This window comes from Molothrus ater, chromosome 22 (assembly GCF_012460135.2).
Source record: "Molothrus ater isolate BHLD 08-10-18 breed brown headed cowbird chromosome 22, BPBGC_Mater_1.1, whole genome shotgun sequence".
In the NCBI taxonomy this organism is placed as follows: Eukaryota; Metazoa; Chordata; class Aves; order Passeriformes; family Icteridae; genus Molothrus; species Molothrus ater.
Window position 1 is genome coordinate 1,961,448 of NC_050499.2, and position 19,450 is coordinate 1,980,897.

The window sequence follows — 19,450 nt, forward strand, 5'->3', positions numbered from 1 at the left end:
AGGCCCCATGGGGCAGAAATGGCCGGTGGTGGAGGGAAACTGAGGCACGGGGCAGCTGGGACCCCACAAGCCCAGCGTGGGAACCAGGAGATGGGGCATCACAAACAGGTAAGGGGACACAATGACATGGGGACAGGCGACCTTCCCTGCATCTCACAGCCCCAAAACTCCCTCACACCCCCCCCCCCACCATGGCCCCAGGAGCACCCAGCCCATCCCAGCCTCACAAGGACTTTATTGGGTGCCAACATGAGCCCCAACACCCCCATCCATGGGTCCCCCCAACACCTGCAGCCCCACGGGGGCAGAGGGGACCCTACACCAGCAGGGAGAAGGCACCAGGTCAACCCCTCCATGGTGGGGGACATCCCAGATGCCCACCCCTGGAGCCAAGCACACACCAGCCCACCCAAGGCCCCTTGTCCCTGACACCAGTGGCATGCAGGCCCTGGGTGAAGGCTCCACCATAAATAAGCATTTAAATTAATAATTAATCTGCACCACCAAAGGGCTCTGGCAGATCCCGAAGCCAAGCAGCCCAGGGTGCCCCCACCCAGGGGGGCTGTGGGGACGAGTCCCTACGCCAGCGCTAAGGCACAGGACAGGGCCGCCAAGTAAAAAAGGAAATTAAAAAAAAAGGGAGGGAATTAAATATTTGGGGGGAGGTCCAGGACAGGGAGGAGGCAACATTAGCCTCCAAAGGCTCCCATTCCCTGGGCGGGGAGGGGCCAGGACCCCAAAATCAGCCCCTCAGCAGGGCCCTCGTCAGTGTATGAGGGAATTAAGGGAAAGAGAATGTCCAGGGCAAGGGCTCCTGCCCTGGCTCACCCCCTCAGGCCCGCTGGGAGGGAGGACCCCCCTACCCCAAAAACCCCCTCAAGTCCTCGGTAGCTTCAGTGCGTCAGTAGAAAAGGCGCTGGGCCACGGCCCCGCCAGGCTCCCTGCACCCCGAGAGCCGCCCCACCCTGGGCACCCGCGGTCCAGCACGGGCCCAGCCCCAGCCCTGCTCCAGGAGTCCCAGGCCGTGGTGGCAGCGGTGACAACAATGCTCTGCCCTCGGTCACTCCGGCCATGCCAGCGCAGTGTCCCCTCGCTGAAGGGGATGGTGTCCCCTCGCCCTGGGGACGCTGTCCCTGCACAGCCCCATCGCCCTCAGAAGTAGGTGAGGTTCCTGACGAGTCCCAGCTCCAGCATCCTCTTGATGGCCACGGCCTCGTGTGACACGTTGTGCTCTGACGCCTACAGGACAGGGAGCAGGGGTGACACCAGAGTCTGGGCCACACATTTTCCTTCCATTCCTCACACCCTCCACCTTGCCCATCCCACCAGCAGGGACTTCAGCCCCCCAAAAGCAGGGATGGAACCCTCCCCACCCAATCCCTCTGTCCACGAGCTCTTCTCCTCACACATAAACTGGGGATGGATCCAACTTGCCATGCCTCCAAAGACATTTGGCTACCAAGAGAAGTTGGACGATGACCATCCAAAGGTGGACTTCAACCTTCGTCATGGGAGGGGAGTGAGAGGAAGAGCCTCCCACGCCATTCAGCATCATGGCACTGCTCTCCTGGGCTGCCATCCCCCCTCCTGGGGGAAAAATGGGGGGAACAGGGACAAAACTGTGGGGCAAACACTTACGGCCATGGATTTGAGTGTGATCTGTTCGTAGTAGTGGATGGTTTGCTTCTTGTTGGCTGAATCGGGGTAGCCAAAGCCCGCGATGTGCACCAGGTCACAGAAGTGCAGTGCCAAGGTGATGGCCAGCAGCCCTGTGGTGGGCTTCTGGAGGACACAGAGCCACAGCCTTCAGGGAGCTGCACAGGGACAGGCTGACCCCCCTCAGGGTGTGCAGGGTGACTGGCCACCCCCACCCCTTACCTGTTTGACCTTCCGTGGTTGCTTCATGGGGAGGTTGAGCAGTTTAGCAGCAGTTACTTCCATGTAGTAGGGATTGAGGACGCGAACTTGCTCCGGGTTGGCGTCCCAGATCAGTGGGGGCTGTTTCCAAAACCCTTTCCGAACCTGCAAGAGCCCAGATGTCCCCAGGGGTGGGGTGGCATGACAGCTGGAGTCTGGAGCAGCCAGGGAGGGGCTGGACCCAGTTCCCCACCACACTCACCCTCTTCTTGTCGTTAAGGATGGCCTCCATCCACTGGAAGTCCATGGGCTTGAAGGGCACGAGCACCAGCAGCGTGTCGGGGTTGTTCTCGGTCCGGGGGTCGAAGTGGGCTGACTCAGGGTAGAAGAGGCGCATGGTGGTCTTGGAGCCCACGTCCTGCTCATAACCATGGACCGGGGCGTTGTTCAGCCTTTGGGACATCACAGGTGTCAGCCCCAGCTGCGGTGGCACTGGGGAGGGAGCGGGGGGCCAGGGCTGTACCTGATCACCACGTCGTAGGTGTTGATGGTGTCCCCCATGGAGCTGTTGCGGAGCCGGTGGCCGTTGCCCACCACGGCACACCTCCTGCACTTGAGGCTGCGAGAGAAAACCCTGTCTCAACCAGACCTGCTCCAAAACTGGGCTGATTTTAACCCCTGGGGGAGTTAAACCTGGTGTTGTCCAGTCTCCACACCTTCCCATGCTCCATCCACCACCTCTGGGTTGCAGAGGTTCATTTTGCCAAATCCTGGGCCCACAGCAGACAAACTGCAACCACCCCCAAGAGAGCAATGATGAAGAAAAAGAGAGAAAAGCCCCTAAACCCACCCCAGTGTTACCTCTGGATGCTCTCGGGCAGGGAGTAGTGGGTGATGGACAGCAGGCGCAGCAGGATGTCTTCTGCAAAGCAAGGGCAAGGATAGGGTGAGGAAGGTGAGGATGGTGAGGAAGGTGAGGATGGTGAGGAAGGCAGCTCCTGCCTAGCACAACACTCTGAGTGCTGCCCCATCCCTGCCAAATTTGCTCCTACTGTTAATCCCAATTTCAAGCAGATAATCTGTCGCTGGGGCTTAGTAAAACCTGGCCCACCCTAAACTCTTTTAGAGACACCATGTGTGAGGAGATACTCACTGCAGACTCTAAAAACCAAGAAAATAGCTTGGGACTAGTCTCCAGCAAAATCAACCTGCAGATGTCTTTAGAAAAAGGGAAGTTGAAACCCCAGGAGCAGCAGCAGGACAGACAGACAGACAGATCCCACAGAGCATTGTCAGGCTTACCACTTCCCTTGGTGCCGTAGGGCAGCTCATAGAGCGATGGCGTCTTCACCCAAAAATAGTCCTTCAGCTGCAAGAACAGTGGGTGGTCCCTCGTGTAGCTGCCAAGGAGCAAAGGGTCAGTGACACTGGGATCAGGGATGGCACAGGGAGGGGGGTCCTGGCTCTGCATCCCCACTCCCTGCTCCCAGCCCCAAAACTCACTTCCCGATGAGCTGCGCTGCTTTCTTTTCCACCTCCCCAAGGGGACACGTTGTCTTGTTGTTTTCTTGCACAGGGAAATAAAAGCTGTAAAGGAAGAGTTTTATTAGATCAAATGATGCCTGTTCCTCTGCAGCCCCCTCCTGGCAAAAGGGGCTCCAGCACCCCCAGGCATCCCCACTGTGGGATTCAAGCTGTGAGAGAGAGATTTCCAGTTGGATTTAAGGCCAGCACTGCCTGGGCATTTATCTGCTGGGCTTGCAGCCTTGCATCAGAAGAGGTCTCTCTTGCTCTGCTCATGAACCTCACACTCCACTTTCCCCATCTCTGTCAGCATCACTGGCACTGGGAAGAGAGCAGGGCTTTCCCATCCTCCCGGGCTCAGAAAAGCACTGGGAAAAGCAGCATTTGCAAAAAACCCCACAGAGCCCAACCACCACCACCACCCCCCAACGGGGAGCCCCGTTTGTGTCCCCCATTCTCCAGCAGCAGCCAAGGATGCTGCCACCTCCCCAATCCCCTCGGATCCAGGGAATGTGCCATGCTCTGGCATCCCTGTGAGGGATGGGCAGGAAGGAACTGCCTCCCAGGAGTGAAGGAAAGGGCAGGAGGGCCTTTAAACTTGAGTAAGGAGCACTCACAGCTGTGTGTACCTGTCTTCCCGGTAGATCGAGTACCAAACCATCACCAGAAACAGCGCCAGCACCCCGAGTATCTTCCCTCCTGCAAGCCCAGTGGGGAGGGGGAGAGATAAACCAGTGTCAGCCATGGGGTTTAGATGGCTGCTTGTGGGGTCCCACAGCACCCCTAGCTAGACCCAGGATGGCAGAACGCTCTCCTCAGGGAGCAGGTTTGGCTGGCACCACGGCCCAGAGAGGAGGGGCTCTAAGATGAGCCAGGTGGGTTTATCTCAGGTTTAAAAGCCATTGTTTGTTGACCTTTCTGTTTCCTCCTTCCTGATTTTCATCAAAGACTAGGCAAATATCCCTTTTCCTGTGTGCCTCCATCCCATTTCCATACAACATAGTCCAAGGGGTTCCAGGTGCCCAAACCCACCCTCCCCACTGCAACCTTCTCCTGTGATACCCCAACACTCCATCACTCTACTGGAACCACAGCAAAGTAGAATCCAACCCCCAGAATTCCAAATGCAAATTCCCCAGGCTCCCCATCCCTGCTTGGACAGAGGGGATCCCTGGAGGACTCACGAGACTTGTTGATCATTTTTATCAGCAGGAAAGGGATCAGGCAGGGGCCAGAGCTCTCATCGTGGCTGGTCACCTGCAGCAGGAAAACAGGGAAAACCCATCAAAGCTGACCCTAAAACCCCATCCAAGAGGCATCACCCCCTGCTTGCCCATCTGCATCTGCAGGCAAGCAGGTGTAAGGGTTCCCCAAGGATTTATTTATTTAAATTCACATTTCTTTGCTGCAAAAAGGTTGGTTTAGAGAGCTTATCAAAGCCAAGCAAGCAGCACTTCCCAAGGAGCTTCAGCCCTACAGGTTAGAGGCCAAAGGAAAAAAATAAATTAATTAGAGAGGAAAAGCAAGCCCCCAGTGGGGTTTCAACCACAAAATACCATGGGGGAGACTTAAAACCCAGCTTAAGGATCCACCTGGCACCAGCAGTTATGAAGTCCAATGTGCCACCACAAAGCCAGTCAGAAAGGACAGGAGCAGCCAAGCAGGATCAAACCAAAGAGCATCACGTACTTGGGGAACCTCCAACGCCTTGGATTTACCCATCCCTGGCCTGGGGAAAGGAGGTGCTGGAGCTTAGTGCCCACACAAACACTGCCCAGGGAAGCAGGGACACTTTGTGCTCCTCTGAAACCTCTCGCTCCTGGAATAAGGAGCAAAGAGCTGTGGTTGGAGCCATCCCAGGATGGGCTCATCCCATCCCACCAGGACACGGCAAGGGTGGAAAATGAACTTACCAGGAGGGAGAAGCTTTGGGGTACAGGGGAGGCTTTTCTCCCAGGGTGAATCCTGCTCTAAGCCAGGCTCAGAGCTGGGCTTGGCTGTGCCCCTGGTAACTGAGCTGCTCCTGCCTCTGACCAGCCATGTCTCGGTGTGCTGAATGCCAGCCAAGGGGAAAGGTGCATGTGGGGCTGAGCGATGCAGTCTCTCAGTCAGAGCCTGCCCATCAGATCCTCCAGGGATTAGTCACCTGCCAAGGGAGGGCCCCCACCTCATCCCCTCCCTACCCAGGGAAGTGCCACTAACAAACCTGACACCTGCCAAACACCCAGCAGCCAGCTAAGAACACCGGGTTTGGGGACAAAAATGTATCAAGAATGAGGAGAAATGGGATCAAGGATGGTCCCACAAGAGCCAGGCTCTTCCCCTCCCTGTCACGGGCTTCTGAAGTTAAAAGGACAGGAGAGCAATTAATTAAAAAGGGCAGAAAGGGCAATTAAAAGACAATTAAGGACAATTAAACCACACTAAAAGCAACAAGACAGGATATTAGAAAAAGAAAATTGTGTCTATTTGACAGCAGAGGGATGGGGCAGGTGAGGAGGTCCCCTAAGAAAGCACCTCCTTCTGAACCACTTCTTCACAAAACATGGATAATTGTGCCCCATCATTACGTGGGGGCTCCAGAAAGGGGAAGCAACCCCCCTATCCCAACTGGCTCTCATCCTGCATCCAAATTTCCAGCCCAACTTCCCTCCTGCTTGGGAAGATGAAACCTACAGCTGGATCTTCACAGGTGGGAGCAATACAGGAAGAAGGCACAGGGGGTCTCACCCCTTTACATATTACAATTGCTTAGAAAAAGTAAAATTAGGGGAAGGTAAAAGCAGGGGAGTTTTGTTCTTAGTAAAACCGGCCACAAAAGCTCCAAGGGGAAATCCACTGCCTCAGCTGGAGGCTGGGTTTGCTCCTGGGAGGGCTGAGTACCCCTGTTTGCCCAGGGCTGGGAAATTGCTGGGCATCAGGACCTGATTTTAGCACCACATTCACCCCCCAGCTTCATCTTCGGGTGCCAAAACACTCAACCAAGCACACTTCACCCCTTCCACCACTGAAAGCACTGGGAAATCTGCTCTGCCCGCAATGTTTGCCTTTACATACCAGCTTTTCTTAATAATATTTTTTGAAAGCTTTATGATCTTTTCCCAGGCTTGTATGCACAAGCTGGGCCTGATGCAAAATTTATCTAAGGCAAACATGGCATTTAATCCCTGAGGAGAAGGAACCTTGTTTAGTGAAGCGATCAGGGAATGCGCAGCAAAACAGAGCACACCCGGCTGCCCCCGCACCCCTGGTGCCTCTGGAATGAGCTCAAGCTCCCCACAGCCCTCCCAGACCCACAGCCCAAACCAGAGCAGCTGCTGAAAGCAGGAAGGTCTGAACACCCCGAGCCAGGTCCTGTGTCCTCCTTGTAGGGTTGCTGGAGTGAGTAATGCCAAAGGGTCCTGCTGGTCCCCAGTCTTGCAGCATCCTCAGAGCCCCCTGCAACATCCCTGTCCCATCACAGCACCCTCAGAGCCCCCTGCAACATTCCTGTCCCATCACAGCACCCTCAGAGCACCCCATGGCAACTCGGTCTCACAGCATCCTCAGAGCCCTCCCACAGCATCCCCAGTCCTGCAATATCTCTGTTCCTGCAGCATCCCTGGTCTCCCACAATGTCCTCAGAGTCCCCTCCCACTGGCATCCTCATCCCATCACAGGATCCTCAAAGCCCCCACAGCATCCTTTGAGCCTCCCTGAGAATCCCTGTCCCAATCACAGCATCCTCAAAGCCACTGCAGCATCCTCAGTGCCCCCACAGCATCCCTGTCCCATCACAGCTTCCCTCAGACCCCCCAGCACAGACCCATCACCACAACATCCTGCCTGGACCCCGCACTGCAGCATCCCTGTCGGGCAGGGGAGACTCAGCACTCACTGGGATCAACCCTGGCACCCCCAGGGTTGTTCCAGGGCATTGCCTGCCCCACTGAGCCCTGAAGCTGGGGGAAAGGCCCAGCTGGATTCAGCTCCCCACACCTGGAAGAAGTGACTGGAAAAGCCCTTCTTTGATGTTGGAGGATGCACCCCCACAGCACCGCAGGCTGCAATTATTGCTGCACAAAGGATCCAAAAGCCCCATGGCCCATTCCCCATCTCCCACTCCCTTCCCCACCCTGTGTTCTGGGAAAGCCCCATCCCAGGATGCTGCAGAGGCAGCTCATGGCCAAGCCTCATGGAGTTTCCCTGTCTGCCTCTGACCTGGAGCAGCATTTTGCCTCCCAGTTTCACCATGTCCCCTGGGAGATGCCAGCAACACCCATACAGACCGACCCTCCTGCAGGGGGAAACGCAGAGAGGTTCATCCCTGTATCTCCATCCACCCATTCCCATCTCCTCCCCATGGCCTCAATGGCTCCAGCATTTACAGATTTAAGTCATGTCAATCCACAAAGTGGAAGAAAGTACATGCCAAGCTGCTCCCAGCCAAAAAAAAAGGGGGGGGGGGGAAAGGAATTTAAAGGCACAGAACAAGCATGGAGGTGGGGAGTGGTTATAAATTCCCCCAGCATAATAGTGATCCCAGGCCATCCTGGCAAAGCATCATGGACCAGCAGGCTTGGTACTTTTATGTTCCCATGGTAACCTGTGGATTGGGAAAAGCACGACACGAGGCAAGGACACCTCTCCTGTGCTCCCACTGTCCCATCCCACATGCCCACGGGACACGGAGCCACCCACTGCCTGGTCCAGCTTCCCTGGGTGAGAAGAATGCTCACTGAAAAATAGGCATCTCCAACAGTTTATCCCAAAAAAACATGCATTTATTTTTAACTGGAGGAGAGTTGGATAGCACCCGAGGAAGGGATGCACTGGCAGTCCCTAAAGATTCACTCTCAGCAGTGGGAACCAAAGGGAGACAGACAGACAGCCAGGCCAGCCCAGACCCCCTCAGCCCAGCCACACCATCTCTCCCGAGCTCTCCAGGCACACAGAGCTTTTGGGAACCAGCAGGGCAGACCCTTGTGCTCCCTGGAGGACAGCAATGACCCCCACAGAAGCAGCTGAAGCCCCGGGATGTTCCAAGCCCCCGTCCCGCGGGTGTTCCGTGCGCGGTAGGGCCGGGATCGCCCCACGCCGCGCCCTGCCCCGGCACAGCCCGCGCCTGCCGCAGCCTGAGCGCAACCTGGGAGGCGGCCGGGGGCCATCCTGCAGGGAGAGCACCCAGGGAAAGGCACTGCCTGGGCTTGGCACAGCATCAAAGACACCCAAATCCCCAGCCTGGCATCCCAAGCCTTTCTCGCCCCGGCCGCTGTGAGCTCCCAGTGCCCGGGGAGGTTTTTTTCCAAGCCGGGGAGAAAATCCTTGTGGGATTGCAACAACCACCACTGCAAGGCCAAAAGGCAGCAGGGATCAGATCTGAGCCCCCTCCAAGAGATGGTGCATGGCAGGGAAAGAGGGATGCCAAGGGGGGACCAGGGATCCTGGGATGCCAAAAACCACAGAGCAGAGCAATGTCAAGAGCCAGAGCTGCAGTGCCACAGCTGGGGGGATGAAGAGGGTCGTGAGGGCACAGTACTGCAAAAATCAGCTCCACTGGACATTGGGCACAACCCCACAGAGGGTGTGGAGCCAGCCTGGCCTGTGCACTGATACCCACATTTATCCTATTTTAAGAGCCCTGCGAGTCACTTTAAAGGAATCTTTAAAGGAATCTTAATTGCCTCTTACTCAGAGAGGCAGCTCTGTTTCCTTTACCATGGTATCCCAGGCACACAATAACCCAGCGAAAGATTTACTATAGGGGAAACAAGCCCTCCTTGGCATGTGAGTCTTAACAAAACATTTACCCATGACCAGGCTGCAATTTTCAAGGTGGCAACAGCACATAAGCTCAGGTCCAACAAGTATTTTCACAGTGGCAGGTCCTCAGGATAAATCCAAGCTGCTTCTGCCTTCCCATGGCACTGCTGGTTTTAATGTGCTCCAGAGCGACTCAGACCAGAACTGGGTTTATCCTCTCCTCTCCCCCTATGTTTTTTTCAATCCTCACAGCAGAAAAAACAAAGGTATGGGACACAAATCCCTTCCTACAGCCCCAAACCACCAGCTATGTGGGTATACCTGTTTATCTCACTGCTCTGGGGTAACCCTGGGCCATCACAGAGCTACAGGGCTACACTTGAGCTATAATGTTAGAGATAACATATTATTATTTTTATTATATAGGTTTAATCACTCTTTTGCTATTTAAGACACTAAAATAAAGACCTTTTCTTGCTGTATGCAGCTCACTACACCCTGGAGGTTATGACCGAGCTGCTGAAGAGAGCAGAGCCACCCATGGGGTGCCAAGCCCCTGCTAAGGAGATGAGGGCAGTGATAATCCTGTGGGATTTGATCCCTGATCCCCTGACATCGATCCAGGCACACCCTTCTCCTACCTGCCCCGTCCAGCCCCCCTTCGCTGCCACGCTCACCTCGGTGCCGTGTTTACTCTCCGGTATCTCCATCCTCAGGGATCACCCAGGGATGCAGCAGCAACAGCAAAAGCGGCTTTGGCAACACAGCTTTGAGCCCATGTTCTGGGCTAAATCCCCCCAGAAAGCAGCAGAAAGAGGGAGGCAGTGAGCTGGGGGTGCAGGCAGGGTGCAGGCAGGGTGCTGGCAGCCTCTCCCTGCTCTCCTGGGAGCAGCAGGCAGAACACCCACTGGGAGCACCACTCCCTTACAGTTCTGGAAGGTAAAAACTAAACCATGGAGATGCTCCAGCCCATCCCCAACCCAAACTCAAGCAATGCCCCAGCTCTTCTGGGAAAAGGGTGGCGGGGGTGGGGGGGGAAATTAAGGGATATCAAGGTCCAGGGTCCAGGGCTGAGTTACCCTGCAGGGAGCTCCAGCTCCCAATGGCTTTTGGCTCTGGAGGTTCCCTTTTGGGGCTCAGAAGCTGCCTGACATTACCACCCCCCTTGCAAAGCTCATTTGTAACCGTGGCCCTGCGGTTTCTCCTCTGTTTCCTGTTTTGTACCAGATTCAAAGGAGCAGAGCCCCAAGAGCAACCCTGCAGCCTGATTTGGCCAGCCCTAAATCGTCTGGGTTCTTCTCTGCTCTTTTCTCTCATGCACAGAGATTCCCAGCAAGAACCCGGTCCATCACTTTGCACCCCCAGCAACACCTCAGTGCTCCGTTAACTCACGCAGGGAGGAGGATTCCCATGGCAGGGAGACCTTTTTCTGCATCCCCAGCGGCGGGAGAGGCTGAAACCAGTCCCAGCAGGGCGGGGATTAGCTGGCAGCGAGTCACGGCTACTTACGGCCCGTCCTCTTGGTCCAGGCGGAGCAGGCGGGAGCTCGGCGGGATCTACGCGGCCGTCCTCTCTTCCCCTAGGAAAGGAGAAGGGAGAGCATCCTCAGGGCTGCGGGCGCTCCGGAGGATGCACGGATCGCTGCGCATCCCCGGGCAGGGCGGCCCGGAGCGCCGGGCGGGGCCGGCCCCGGGCAGGGGAGCGGGGCCCCGGCGAGCCGGCACAGGGCGCACCGAGGTGGGAGCTCTCCGGAAAGGCTGCCACCTCCGGAAAGCCTCCCACCTGCCACCTGCCACCTCCGGAAAGCCTCCCCACCTGCCACCTCCCACCCACCTCGGCCGGCAGCGGCACCCAGGGCCGGGTCCCGCCGCTCTTTAAGCAGGAGGTGGAGCCGATGGCAGCGCAGACCTCGCCGCAGCTTTGCCCAACACCCCTTGGCCTTTCACACCGAAATCCCCTTCCGTGACTCACTCGGGCTTTTAGGAAGACCCCACGAGATGGAGCAGTGCACTTGCCCAGGGAAATGAGAATGCAGCTTTCCTGCCCTCCTGCACAGAGAATGCTCCGTACTCCTGCATCTCTTCCCCTAAAACTTTCCAAACTGCACATCCTAGCCCAGCACTGTAATATCCTTATGATTTGGGGGAGGAAAAGCCCTGCTGAGAAACCCCGCCATGCACAGAAACCCTGCTGCCATGCTGCCCCTCAGAGAAAGCCTCTCTGCTCTGCATCCCAAGGTATGGGGAAATGAGGCAGCCGGTGGAGCGAGCCCACTGCTGTCCCAGTTACCCCAGGGCAGCAGCTTTGCTCTTCTGCCTGTGCCCCTGGGATGGATGGGGTGTGGTGGGAGCCATGGCTCCCCCCAGAAAAACACACGAGAGGGAATGTCAGCTCGTTTCAGTGCAAGAAACAGTGATGCAGGGGAGGAACACAAGCTTCTCTCTGTCAGCTGCTCATTAAGCCCTGGCAGGGAAGGCGCTTCCAAGGGAAAGCTCTGAAGGGCCAGAGGTTTCCTCACCTCTCTCCATCTCCTCCAGCTAGAAAAAGCAGTGCTGAGAGAGGTGCAAGCCTTCCCCACAGCTGCCTGACATTATCATGCTCCTCTCTTAATATCCCATTAATATGACAAAGAGAGGTACATCCTTGTCCAAGGGGTGGGGATGGAAACCACCCAGGAGCCTGAGAAAGTTTCTCATGGATTCTTCTCGTCACAGATTAGGCTTTCTTCACATGCCCCAGGATGACAAGGATGGCTCCATCCCAGTGTCACCTTCCCTCTCCACCCAAAGAATCTTTTCTTCTCCTTCCATTGCTGTTTGCCTTGGGGGGCAATTAATCCTGAGGGCTCAGGGCAATGAGCAGCCAAACCAAATGCACTTGAGGCCATAAAATTCACCTTTGGCACCAGGGTCTTCCCAGAACCCCTGAATCTACCAGAGCATCCAACATTGCTGCCTCTGACACAGAACCTTTTCATTCAGAGCTGTGAATTATAGGATCCACTAACAAGGTTAAACTCTCCCTGGGGAGCTCCTGCTAAAGCACTTCATGGCACAGCATCAGCCCCTGCCATGAAAACGAGGATGAGGATGTTCAGAGCTGCAGGAGGATCCTGCAGCCCTGGGTGAGCAGCAGACTGTGATATTGTAAAGCACATCAGCCAGGCAGGATCCTGTGGATCCGAGGTCTTGCCCTATGCTGGTCTTTCCAGCTCGACTGGAGGAGCCAGGAGCTGGATTGCTGCCGCTCTTCCCAGGGTTGTTTTCCAGCCACTCGAGTGGTTTCCCTGCCATGAGCCCATGCTCATGGGTTGTTCCCAGCTCAAGGTCCAGAAAAGTCCCATCACAGGTTCCAGTGTCCAGCAGGTCAGGAGCCACAGGCAGCTCAACCCATCCGGCAGCTGATCCCAGCAGGAAATGAACATTGCAAATCCCAGACCCCTCAAGAAGTCCCAAACAAGCTGGATTTTGCTCTTTTCCTTCTCCAGCTCTGTTGCTGGCCTCAGTTTCCTCTCCTGCCTCTCAGTTTAATCATTTAAATAACAATATCCAAATTTGAGGGGGAAAAGGCACTTTCTGCCTACTCCCCAACATCTCACTCTGGGATGTTCGTGGCTTTGAGCAAAAGAAAACAAAAATCCAGTGGGCACATCCCTTCCTGTGCTAAAGACTAAAGCCAGCCAGAAGTGGCCCTTTGAGGGGCTCAGCCCAGTGCAGGAGCATCCCGGTAGGAACAGATATTACAGAGGCAGGAGGGGACACACAGGGCAGGGCTGAGCCTCCAAATTCCTCCTGTCATCATCCTCCCCATCAAAAACCAGATCTCCCCAGGGCTGTTAAAATAGGGGAGGGGGAGATGGAGAAGAGTCTCCCTCAGACCTGCAGGGAGGCAGCTGTCCGTCCGTCTGTCCCTCGGTGCTCCATCACCGGCGCCAGCCTCCCTCGGTTAAAATTACCTCCCGAGGGGGGAGAGAGCAAAAGCCAGGCTGGGAGGGGAATAAAATCCAGGTGAGCTCATCCTCCTCCAGAGAAAACTTCTCCAGCTGGCAGGAGCAAGGTGTTTCCAAGCCCGGCACATCCCTCACGTCACCACAGTCGCTGTGGCCCCGGGACCAGCAGCGTATTCATCCAGCAAGTATTTAATGGGAGATAATCCAGCTGCTTCCCAACCATCCTTTGGCCGAGCCTAAGTTGTAATTTCAGTGTGGGAATTACACTTTGGGAAGAGGTTTCACTAATGGTCATCCCAGGGGATTGCTCCCTGTCCAGGACAGCAGAAAAGGGCAACCACCAGCAGAACCCCCATACTTCAACCCTGTGTTTCTTTAATTCTATTAATAATTTATTAAATTTATTAGACCATTTTATTAAAAATAAAATAATTTAATAAACCTATTTCTATCAAATCCCTGAGAATGGGAAGAAAAGCAAAGCTGCCCAGCCAAGCCGGATTATCCAAAGCAGCGACCGACCTAAAAATAAACCACTGCTATTTAAGGATGAGCCTCCCACAATAACCACCCCCCACCCCAAAAAAAATTAAAGGAAAAAATAGACATATTCCCAAGCTGGAGTGTTGAGCATCACCCACCACACCAAAAAAAGCCTACTTTGGGTTCATTTCCTAGCACAAGTCTGCACTTCCAAGAGAACAGCATCCCCACGCTTAGTGCTGCTGATTTCCAGACACCCCATGCAAATAAATAATTAAGATTTAAAGCTGCGTTTGCATAATACAGATAATCTGTCGATTTAACTTGTAAATGCAGGGGGGATTATGCAGCAACGTTGTTAATTAGGCAGCAAAGGGGCCGGGGAAGCCCCAGCTCCAGGGCAGATGCCAATGGACCACCAGGATGCTGAAGAAGCCGAATGTGCGGGGGATGCAGGGCTTTGGCAGTGGGATCTGGTCCTGGGGCAGGTGCTGAGGTGTCAGGGCTCCAAAACCTTGTGTTTATCCATATTTTAAGAAAATCCCCCCCAGCTCCCCCAGCCCTTCATCAGGAGCTGCCCATCCCTTCCCACACTGCCTGCACCACCCAAGCCCTCGAGGGCTGCCGTCACCCCACGAGAAAAAAGGCAGTGGAAAGGAGGCCGGGGTAAGATTTCTGAGGACAAATCACATCTTTTTGTTGCATAAAGAGCCTGCTCTGAACAGCCAGGCTCTTGGCCGCCCTCGGTTCCCCCACCCCAAATACCAGACCCCGCCTGGGAGCAAAACCTGTTGAGCCCGAATATGCCCAAACAAACATTTCTTTGTGATTCTTTTTTTTTTTCCCATCTATTTTTTTGGAAGCAGCACTGGTGATCGCACAGGGATGGGTCCGAGGAATTCCCAGTCCTTGGCATTGCTCCTGATGCCTTGTTCGAAGGCAGCACCACATTTAACCCCTAAAGTCCCTCACTGCCCTTCATTTCTGACACCATCCCACTTCCCACACCCTAAGCCTGTTCAGTCCTGCATCCCCAAAGTTCACCTGCATCCCCCCCTCTGCATTTTTCTCCCTCACTTCTCACCTTCCACCTCATTTTTCCCCTCAATGCTTCAGTGCTCTCCTCTATTCCCAACACAGACAGGTCTGATCCATCCTCATGCCACAGAATCATCCACAGACCACAAGCCAGGGGGGTCAGAGGAGCCCAACAGCCACAGAGCTGCTGTGCTGGGGGTTCAATCCCCATCCAGGGGTGTTTTATGACCCAGGGTGGGAGTGCTGGGCTGGCTGGGTGCACACAGCATCAGCAAAGCCCCAGAGCAGCGTTTAAGACTCCTCAGCTCTTGCTCAGCACTCTCTTGCCTCAGTTTCCTGCCATTTTGGGGCTGCGGGAAGATCTGTCCCATTGGCAATGAGGGCAGAGGGTGCAGCAAGGGATCCCAAACCCCAAACTCCATCCCAGCTCATTTACCTCCGTTTTAAAAGAAATTTAAAAACCACTCGATGTCGCAAGCAGCTCAAACCCCGGCGGAGGATCCACCCCGGGGCTCCGGCTTGTGCAACACCGCGGGTGAGTTCCAACCTCCCGCCACTGGCACCAGGCTCTGGTTAAAAAATTAAGGCTCAGCTTACTCAGCCTGGCCGGATATGGGGATGTCAAATCCAGCCGGGAAAACTTCAGCGGGCTGGGGGAGACATTTTGCAAGGGGAAGAGCCGGAACGGGAATGGCATCTGGAAGCGATTGAAGGCAAGGAGCCTCTCCCTGGCGCAGCAGGGAATTCCAACGGCGTGAGCTCAGGTTAAAGCCTCCTTCACAGACCCAGGATTAAAGAAAAGAACCAAACTTCAGCACAGATATGTGTTTTTAAACCTACAAAGAACAGGGGAAAGGAAACCAGCTTCCTGCGTGGTCATATCCAGACATGGTTTGGTGATTTAAGGTTGTTCTGACTTGCAATAAAAAGAAACCAAAACTCCAAAACGGTGCAGAAATCCTTCCGTGGATTTGTGGATCTAACTTCTGGTGTGGTGTCAGGAGTGAAGACTGACCAATCAGCACTGCACATCCATTCCTTGGGACCAGTGCATCCCACCTCCGAGCATCCCTTGCCGGCACACGCTGCATCCCACAATGGTCCAGGAGCATCCCAGCATCCTCAGGATGGCATGGAAGAGCCGACGGAGATCACCAGCCCAGCTTGGACAGAGCAGTCCTCCACAAGGAGCTGATGCAGTGGGGAGTCCCCAGCCCCTTCCAAGGGACAGGGAGCAGCAGTTGGTCAAACCCACCTTCACTGGACATCCCAGCAGAGCAATTCACGCAGGGCAGATCCCCATGGGACGTGGGACGGGCAGATCCCTGTGGGACGGGCAGACTCCAGCCCCGCTGTGCTCTTGCCCTGTCCCGCTCCCCCGATCGCTGTTTCAGCTCCATCCCGCACCAGGAGCCCCGGGCAGAGCAGCCCTGCCCCGCTCCCCTGCACCTCCCCGCGGGGCCGTGCCCAGCCCGGGCCCTGCCGGGGCCGGGAGCAGCGGCTGCAGCCCCAGGGGGCTCGGCAGACACAGAGCACATCCTGGAGAGCAGCCGCAGCTGAGCCAGCCCGAAACCGCTGCGAGCATCCGCCAGCCCGAAGGAAAACCAGGATGGAGAGCGGCTCCTTTGCTTTTTCCGTTCCCTGACAGCCAAACGCCTTTCTCCTTCCTCCAAGGAAGCTTTCCAGCCCAACCCCAGTCAGATGCAAGGGGTCAGCAGCTGGAAAAGCAAGAGATTAGCAAGTACTGGGTTATTTTTCCTCTTCCCTCCCAAGAAGACGCAGGGTTTTCCTAGAAAAAGCTCAATAAATATGAGGATTACAGTTGGAGGACAGAGAAGTGTGAAAGCAAAGTGACAGGAACTTAAGAAACACCAAAAATAAGAGAACCAGAAGTTGCAACGAGCAGCATGAAAGCATCAAATAATTTCCTTTCCTCACTGTAAAACCAAAACCACTCATGCAAGTGTCCCTGGGGGCAGAGTATGAGGAGGTCCCAGCCTGGAATGGGTAAAGCAGGATGAGATCCCAGAGGGATCCCAGTGAATCCAGGATGCCAACCTCTGCAGGAGCAGGACCACATCCCTGCTCCATGATGTAGCCATCATGCTACATCCAGAGGAAAAAAATGTAAGGGGAAAATTAACATAAAATAAATCTTTAAAAAAAAAATTCACAATAGAGAAAGCTGTGGAGAAGCAGATTCCATGCTGCCAGCCTGCATCAGCGCTGGAATATTCGAAGCTAAAGCAATGGGACCATCCCTTCATCAAAGAGAATAAGCAACAGAATACATGGGATTTAGAGATATTGCCAAATAATTAATTAGCAGGATTCAACCTGAGGATTACTGCCAGCTGAAAACCCCTGAACACAGACATGGGGAGGGCACTGGTTTCAGCACTCCCACATCCTGCAGCCTGGCATCCACCTCTGATGCTGGTTGCAAGAATGGGGATGACACAAGCTATAAAAACACAGGCTTGTAGACATGAGTACAGCTGCTCCAGAGTTCCAAATGGATGTTTTCCCTCCAGGGTGGATCCTCCAGGAGGATGCTCCAATCCCAGATGTGGAACACACCCTACTTGCAGACCTCCATAGTGGACATCCCTTAAAACTCATGTCCACAGACAGCTCCTCCTTTTATATTACATTTGCAGAGGCATTATTTCCCAGAATTTGGTGCCTTGCTGGAGCAGCTGCTGTTAACTCCCTGCCTGAAGCTGGATGAGCAAGCAGCCCTCTAATGATGCAGACAGATAGGGACAGGGGTTAGGGAGAGTCCAGCAAAGCGCGTTGATCCCATCCTAGAGCTTATAGCGACACAAGGAGCTCATTAAACGTTGGACACATCGTTAGGAGCCAGGGTAGGAAGAGGACACCTAAACCATCAGTTCTGCCACTGATCCCAGGTTCTGGCCTGCCTGGGGGGCCTTTCCCAGGGACACCCTTGGCAAAGACAGCTGGCAAAGCCTGGGCAATCCATCACCTGCCTCCAGGAGCATCCAGAGGAAGAGCCCAGCAGAAAAGATGGGGAAATCAGCAGAACTTCCCGAAAAGTTCCACCACAAGACTTTATTCAGCTCATCTCACCAAGAGATGGAGATCAGAGTTGCCAAGCAGCCAGCATCAACCCGCCAGGCACCACCCTACTGATCCAACAGGAGAGATGGTGTCCAAGCTGAGGAACACAAAAAAACACCCAGAGGAAGAACTTTCCTTTGTTCTCCACTACCCAGAACAATAAAACACCACTGGTTCACCCTGCAAAGACCTGACATGAAAAGATCAGCGGGGAAAGGTCCAGCTGGTCCTTTTCCTGCTGGCTTGGGGGCAAGCATCCTCATCTCTGCCTGGAAGCAATCCTGTCCCGTGGGAGAAGAGGGCTCCAGGCACATGGAGTGGGATGGGACAGGACAGGGGTTTATCCTGCACAAACATGCCCAGATCCCGCTGCCAGCAGCTCTGTCCACACCAGCATGGAGTGGGGGACCAGCAGGGACCCCGTCCTACCCCTTTGGGATCACCAGGCTACTGCAGCACATCCACCCAGCAGGCAGGATGCTCAGGGATGGGGAGAAAACCCTCAGACCACTTCATAAATCCTCCTCAGCCCGTTGCTCCTCAGGGAGCGATGCCGTCCTGAGTCCTGAACCGCACACGGGGCACGTCCTCCCCTCCCAGGGCCTCCGGGAGGATTTTCCCTTCCCTAGCCCGGCTCCCGGGCATCCCGATCACGCGGAGCCACGGCAAGGAGCCCCCCGTGCTATGGGGAGATGCCAGACCCTCTCTCCCCGGGGCTCTCGGGGTGGGATCTCCTTGCCGGGAGTGGCCACGGGCAGGAGCGATGCCAAGGGCCGTCTTTTCCCGGCGAGATGAGGGGGTTTGTTTTGCCAGGAATGGGGAGACAGCAGATGGAAGGGCACTGGCAGAGCGGGGGCTTTCCTCTCGCCGCTGCCCACACTCACACTTCAGGCGCTGATTAATCGCGCTAATTAGAAAAATAATCATAATAATTATTTTTCAAAAACCCACAAAACGTAGAAATAAAGCCACTTTCTCCCTTTCCCATGTGCCGCGCTCGCCAGGACATCGATGCCAAAGGCGTGGGATGCTCGGGGGGGGTAGGGGGGGTCCGAGCTGGGGTGAACGGGGAGCCCCCCCATACCCCCAGTTTGCACCCCCATGCCAGCCCTGCCCGGGCGGGCAAAGCTCCTGCCCTGCCTTGCGCCCTCCCAGCGCGGGGCGCCCCCTCCAGCCCCCCAAAACCACCGGGGCTTTGCTTCCCACCCTCTGCTCCTGCTCAGCACCCCCCGCTCGCAGCCCCGCTCCGGACACGCGGGCCGGGGGGACCCGGGGGGGATCCCCGGTGCGGACTCACCATGGGGCGGCGCGGGGGGCCGGGGCGGCGGAGGATGCGGGGGGCGGGTGCGGGATGCGGGGCCGGCCCGCGGGGCGGGCGGGGGGCGGACACGCTTGCGCACAGCGCGGGATGGGCGGCCGAGGGAGGAGGAGGAGGAGGAGGAGGAAGGAGGGAAGAGCATCCCGGGAGCTGGAGGCGCGCGGTCCCTCGTGCCCGGCGCGGGAGAGGCTGGGGAGGGCAACAACGCTTTCCCCGTGTCCTTCGGACCCCCAGAAATCACGGGGCTGGGGGCAGGCCCTCCCAGGGCAAACCCCGAGCCAAAACCCGCCAAAACTGGCTCGCAGCAGATTTTGGGGGTGGGCAAAACTCATCCTTTTCGCTGGTCCTAGTTGCTGGCAGCTTTAGTTTTGGAGAAATCCAGCAAAGTTTGCCAATTTCACGCTTGGCACTGCCCTATCGGGCAGGGCCTGTGGCAGCAAACGGAGTCCACTTTC

General features: G+C 55.7%; 1 protein-coding gene across 2 annotated transcripts; it reads right to left on the reverse strand.

The window, feature by feature from the left end:
* Positions 1-1,049: 1,049 nt before the first annotated feature.
* Positions 1,050-19,040, reverse strand: ST3GAL4 (ST3 beta-galactoside alpha-2,3-sialyltransferase 4). Of its 2 annotated transcripts, XM_036397366.2 has the most exons (12): positions 18,975-19,040; positions 10,633-10,702; positions 4,566-4,638; positions 4,011-4,080; positions 3,361-3,444; positions 3,160-3,257; positions 2,719-2,779; positions 2,381-2,476; positions 2,120-2,309; positions 1,879-2,022; positions 1,639-1,782; positions 1,050-1,239 (listed from the first exon to the last, which is right to left on the reverse strand). In XM_036397366.2, the coding sequence occupies exons 3-12, from the start codon at positions 4,579-4,581 to the stop codon at positions 1,153-1,155; spliced, it is 990 nt and encodes a 329-aa protein (XP_036253259.1). In that variant the 5' UTR covers positions 4,582-4,638; positions 10,633-10,702; positions 18,975-19,040; the 3' UTR covers positions 1,050-1,152. The 2 variants fall into 2 exon arrangements, with proteins under 2 accessions (XP_036253259.1, XP_036253258.1); XM_036397365.2 differs by lacking the exon at positions 1,050-1,239 and having other exon boundaries at positions 1,502-1,782; positions 3,999-4,080.
* Positions 19,041-19,450: the final 410 nt, after the last annotated feature.

Coding starts and splice junctions, on each gene's coding strand:
- ST3GAL4 (XM_036397365.2), bottom strand. Junction 2,310..2,380: donor ACCTACGACGTGGTGATCAG/GTACAGCCCTGG, acceptor GATGTCCCAAAG/GCTGAACAACGCCCCGGTCC. Junction 2,023..2,119: donor TCCTTAACGACAAGAAGAGG/GTGAGTGTGGTG, acceptor GGGCTCTTGCAG/GTTCGGAAAGGGTTTTGGAA.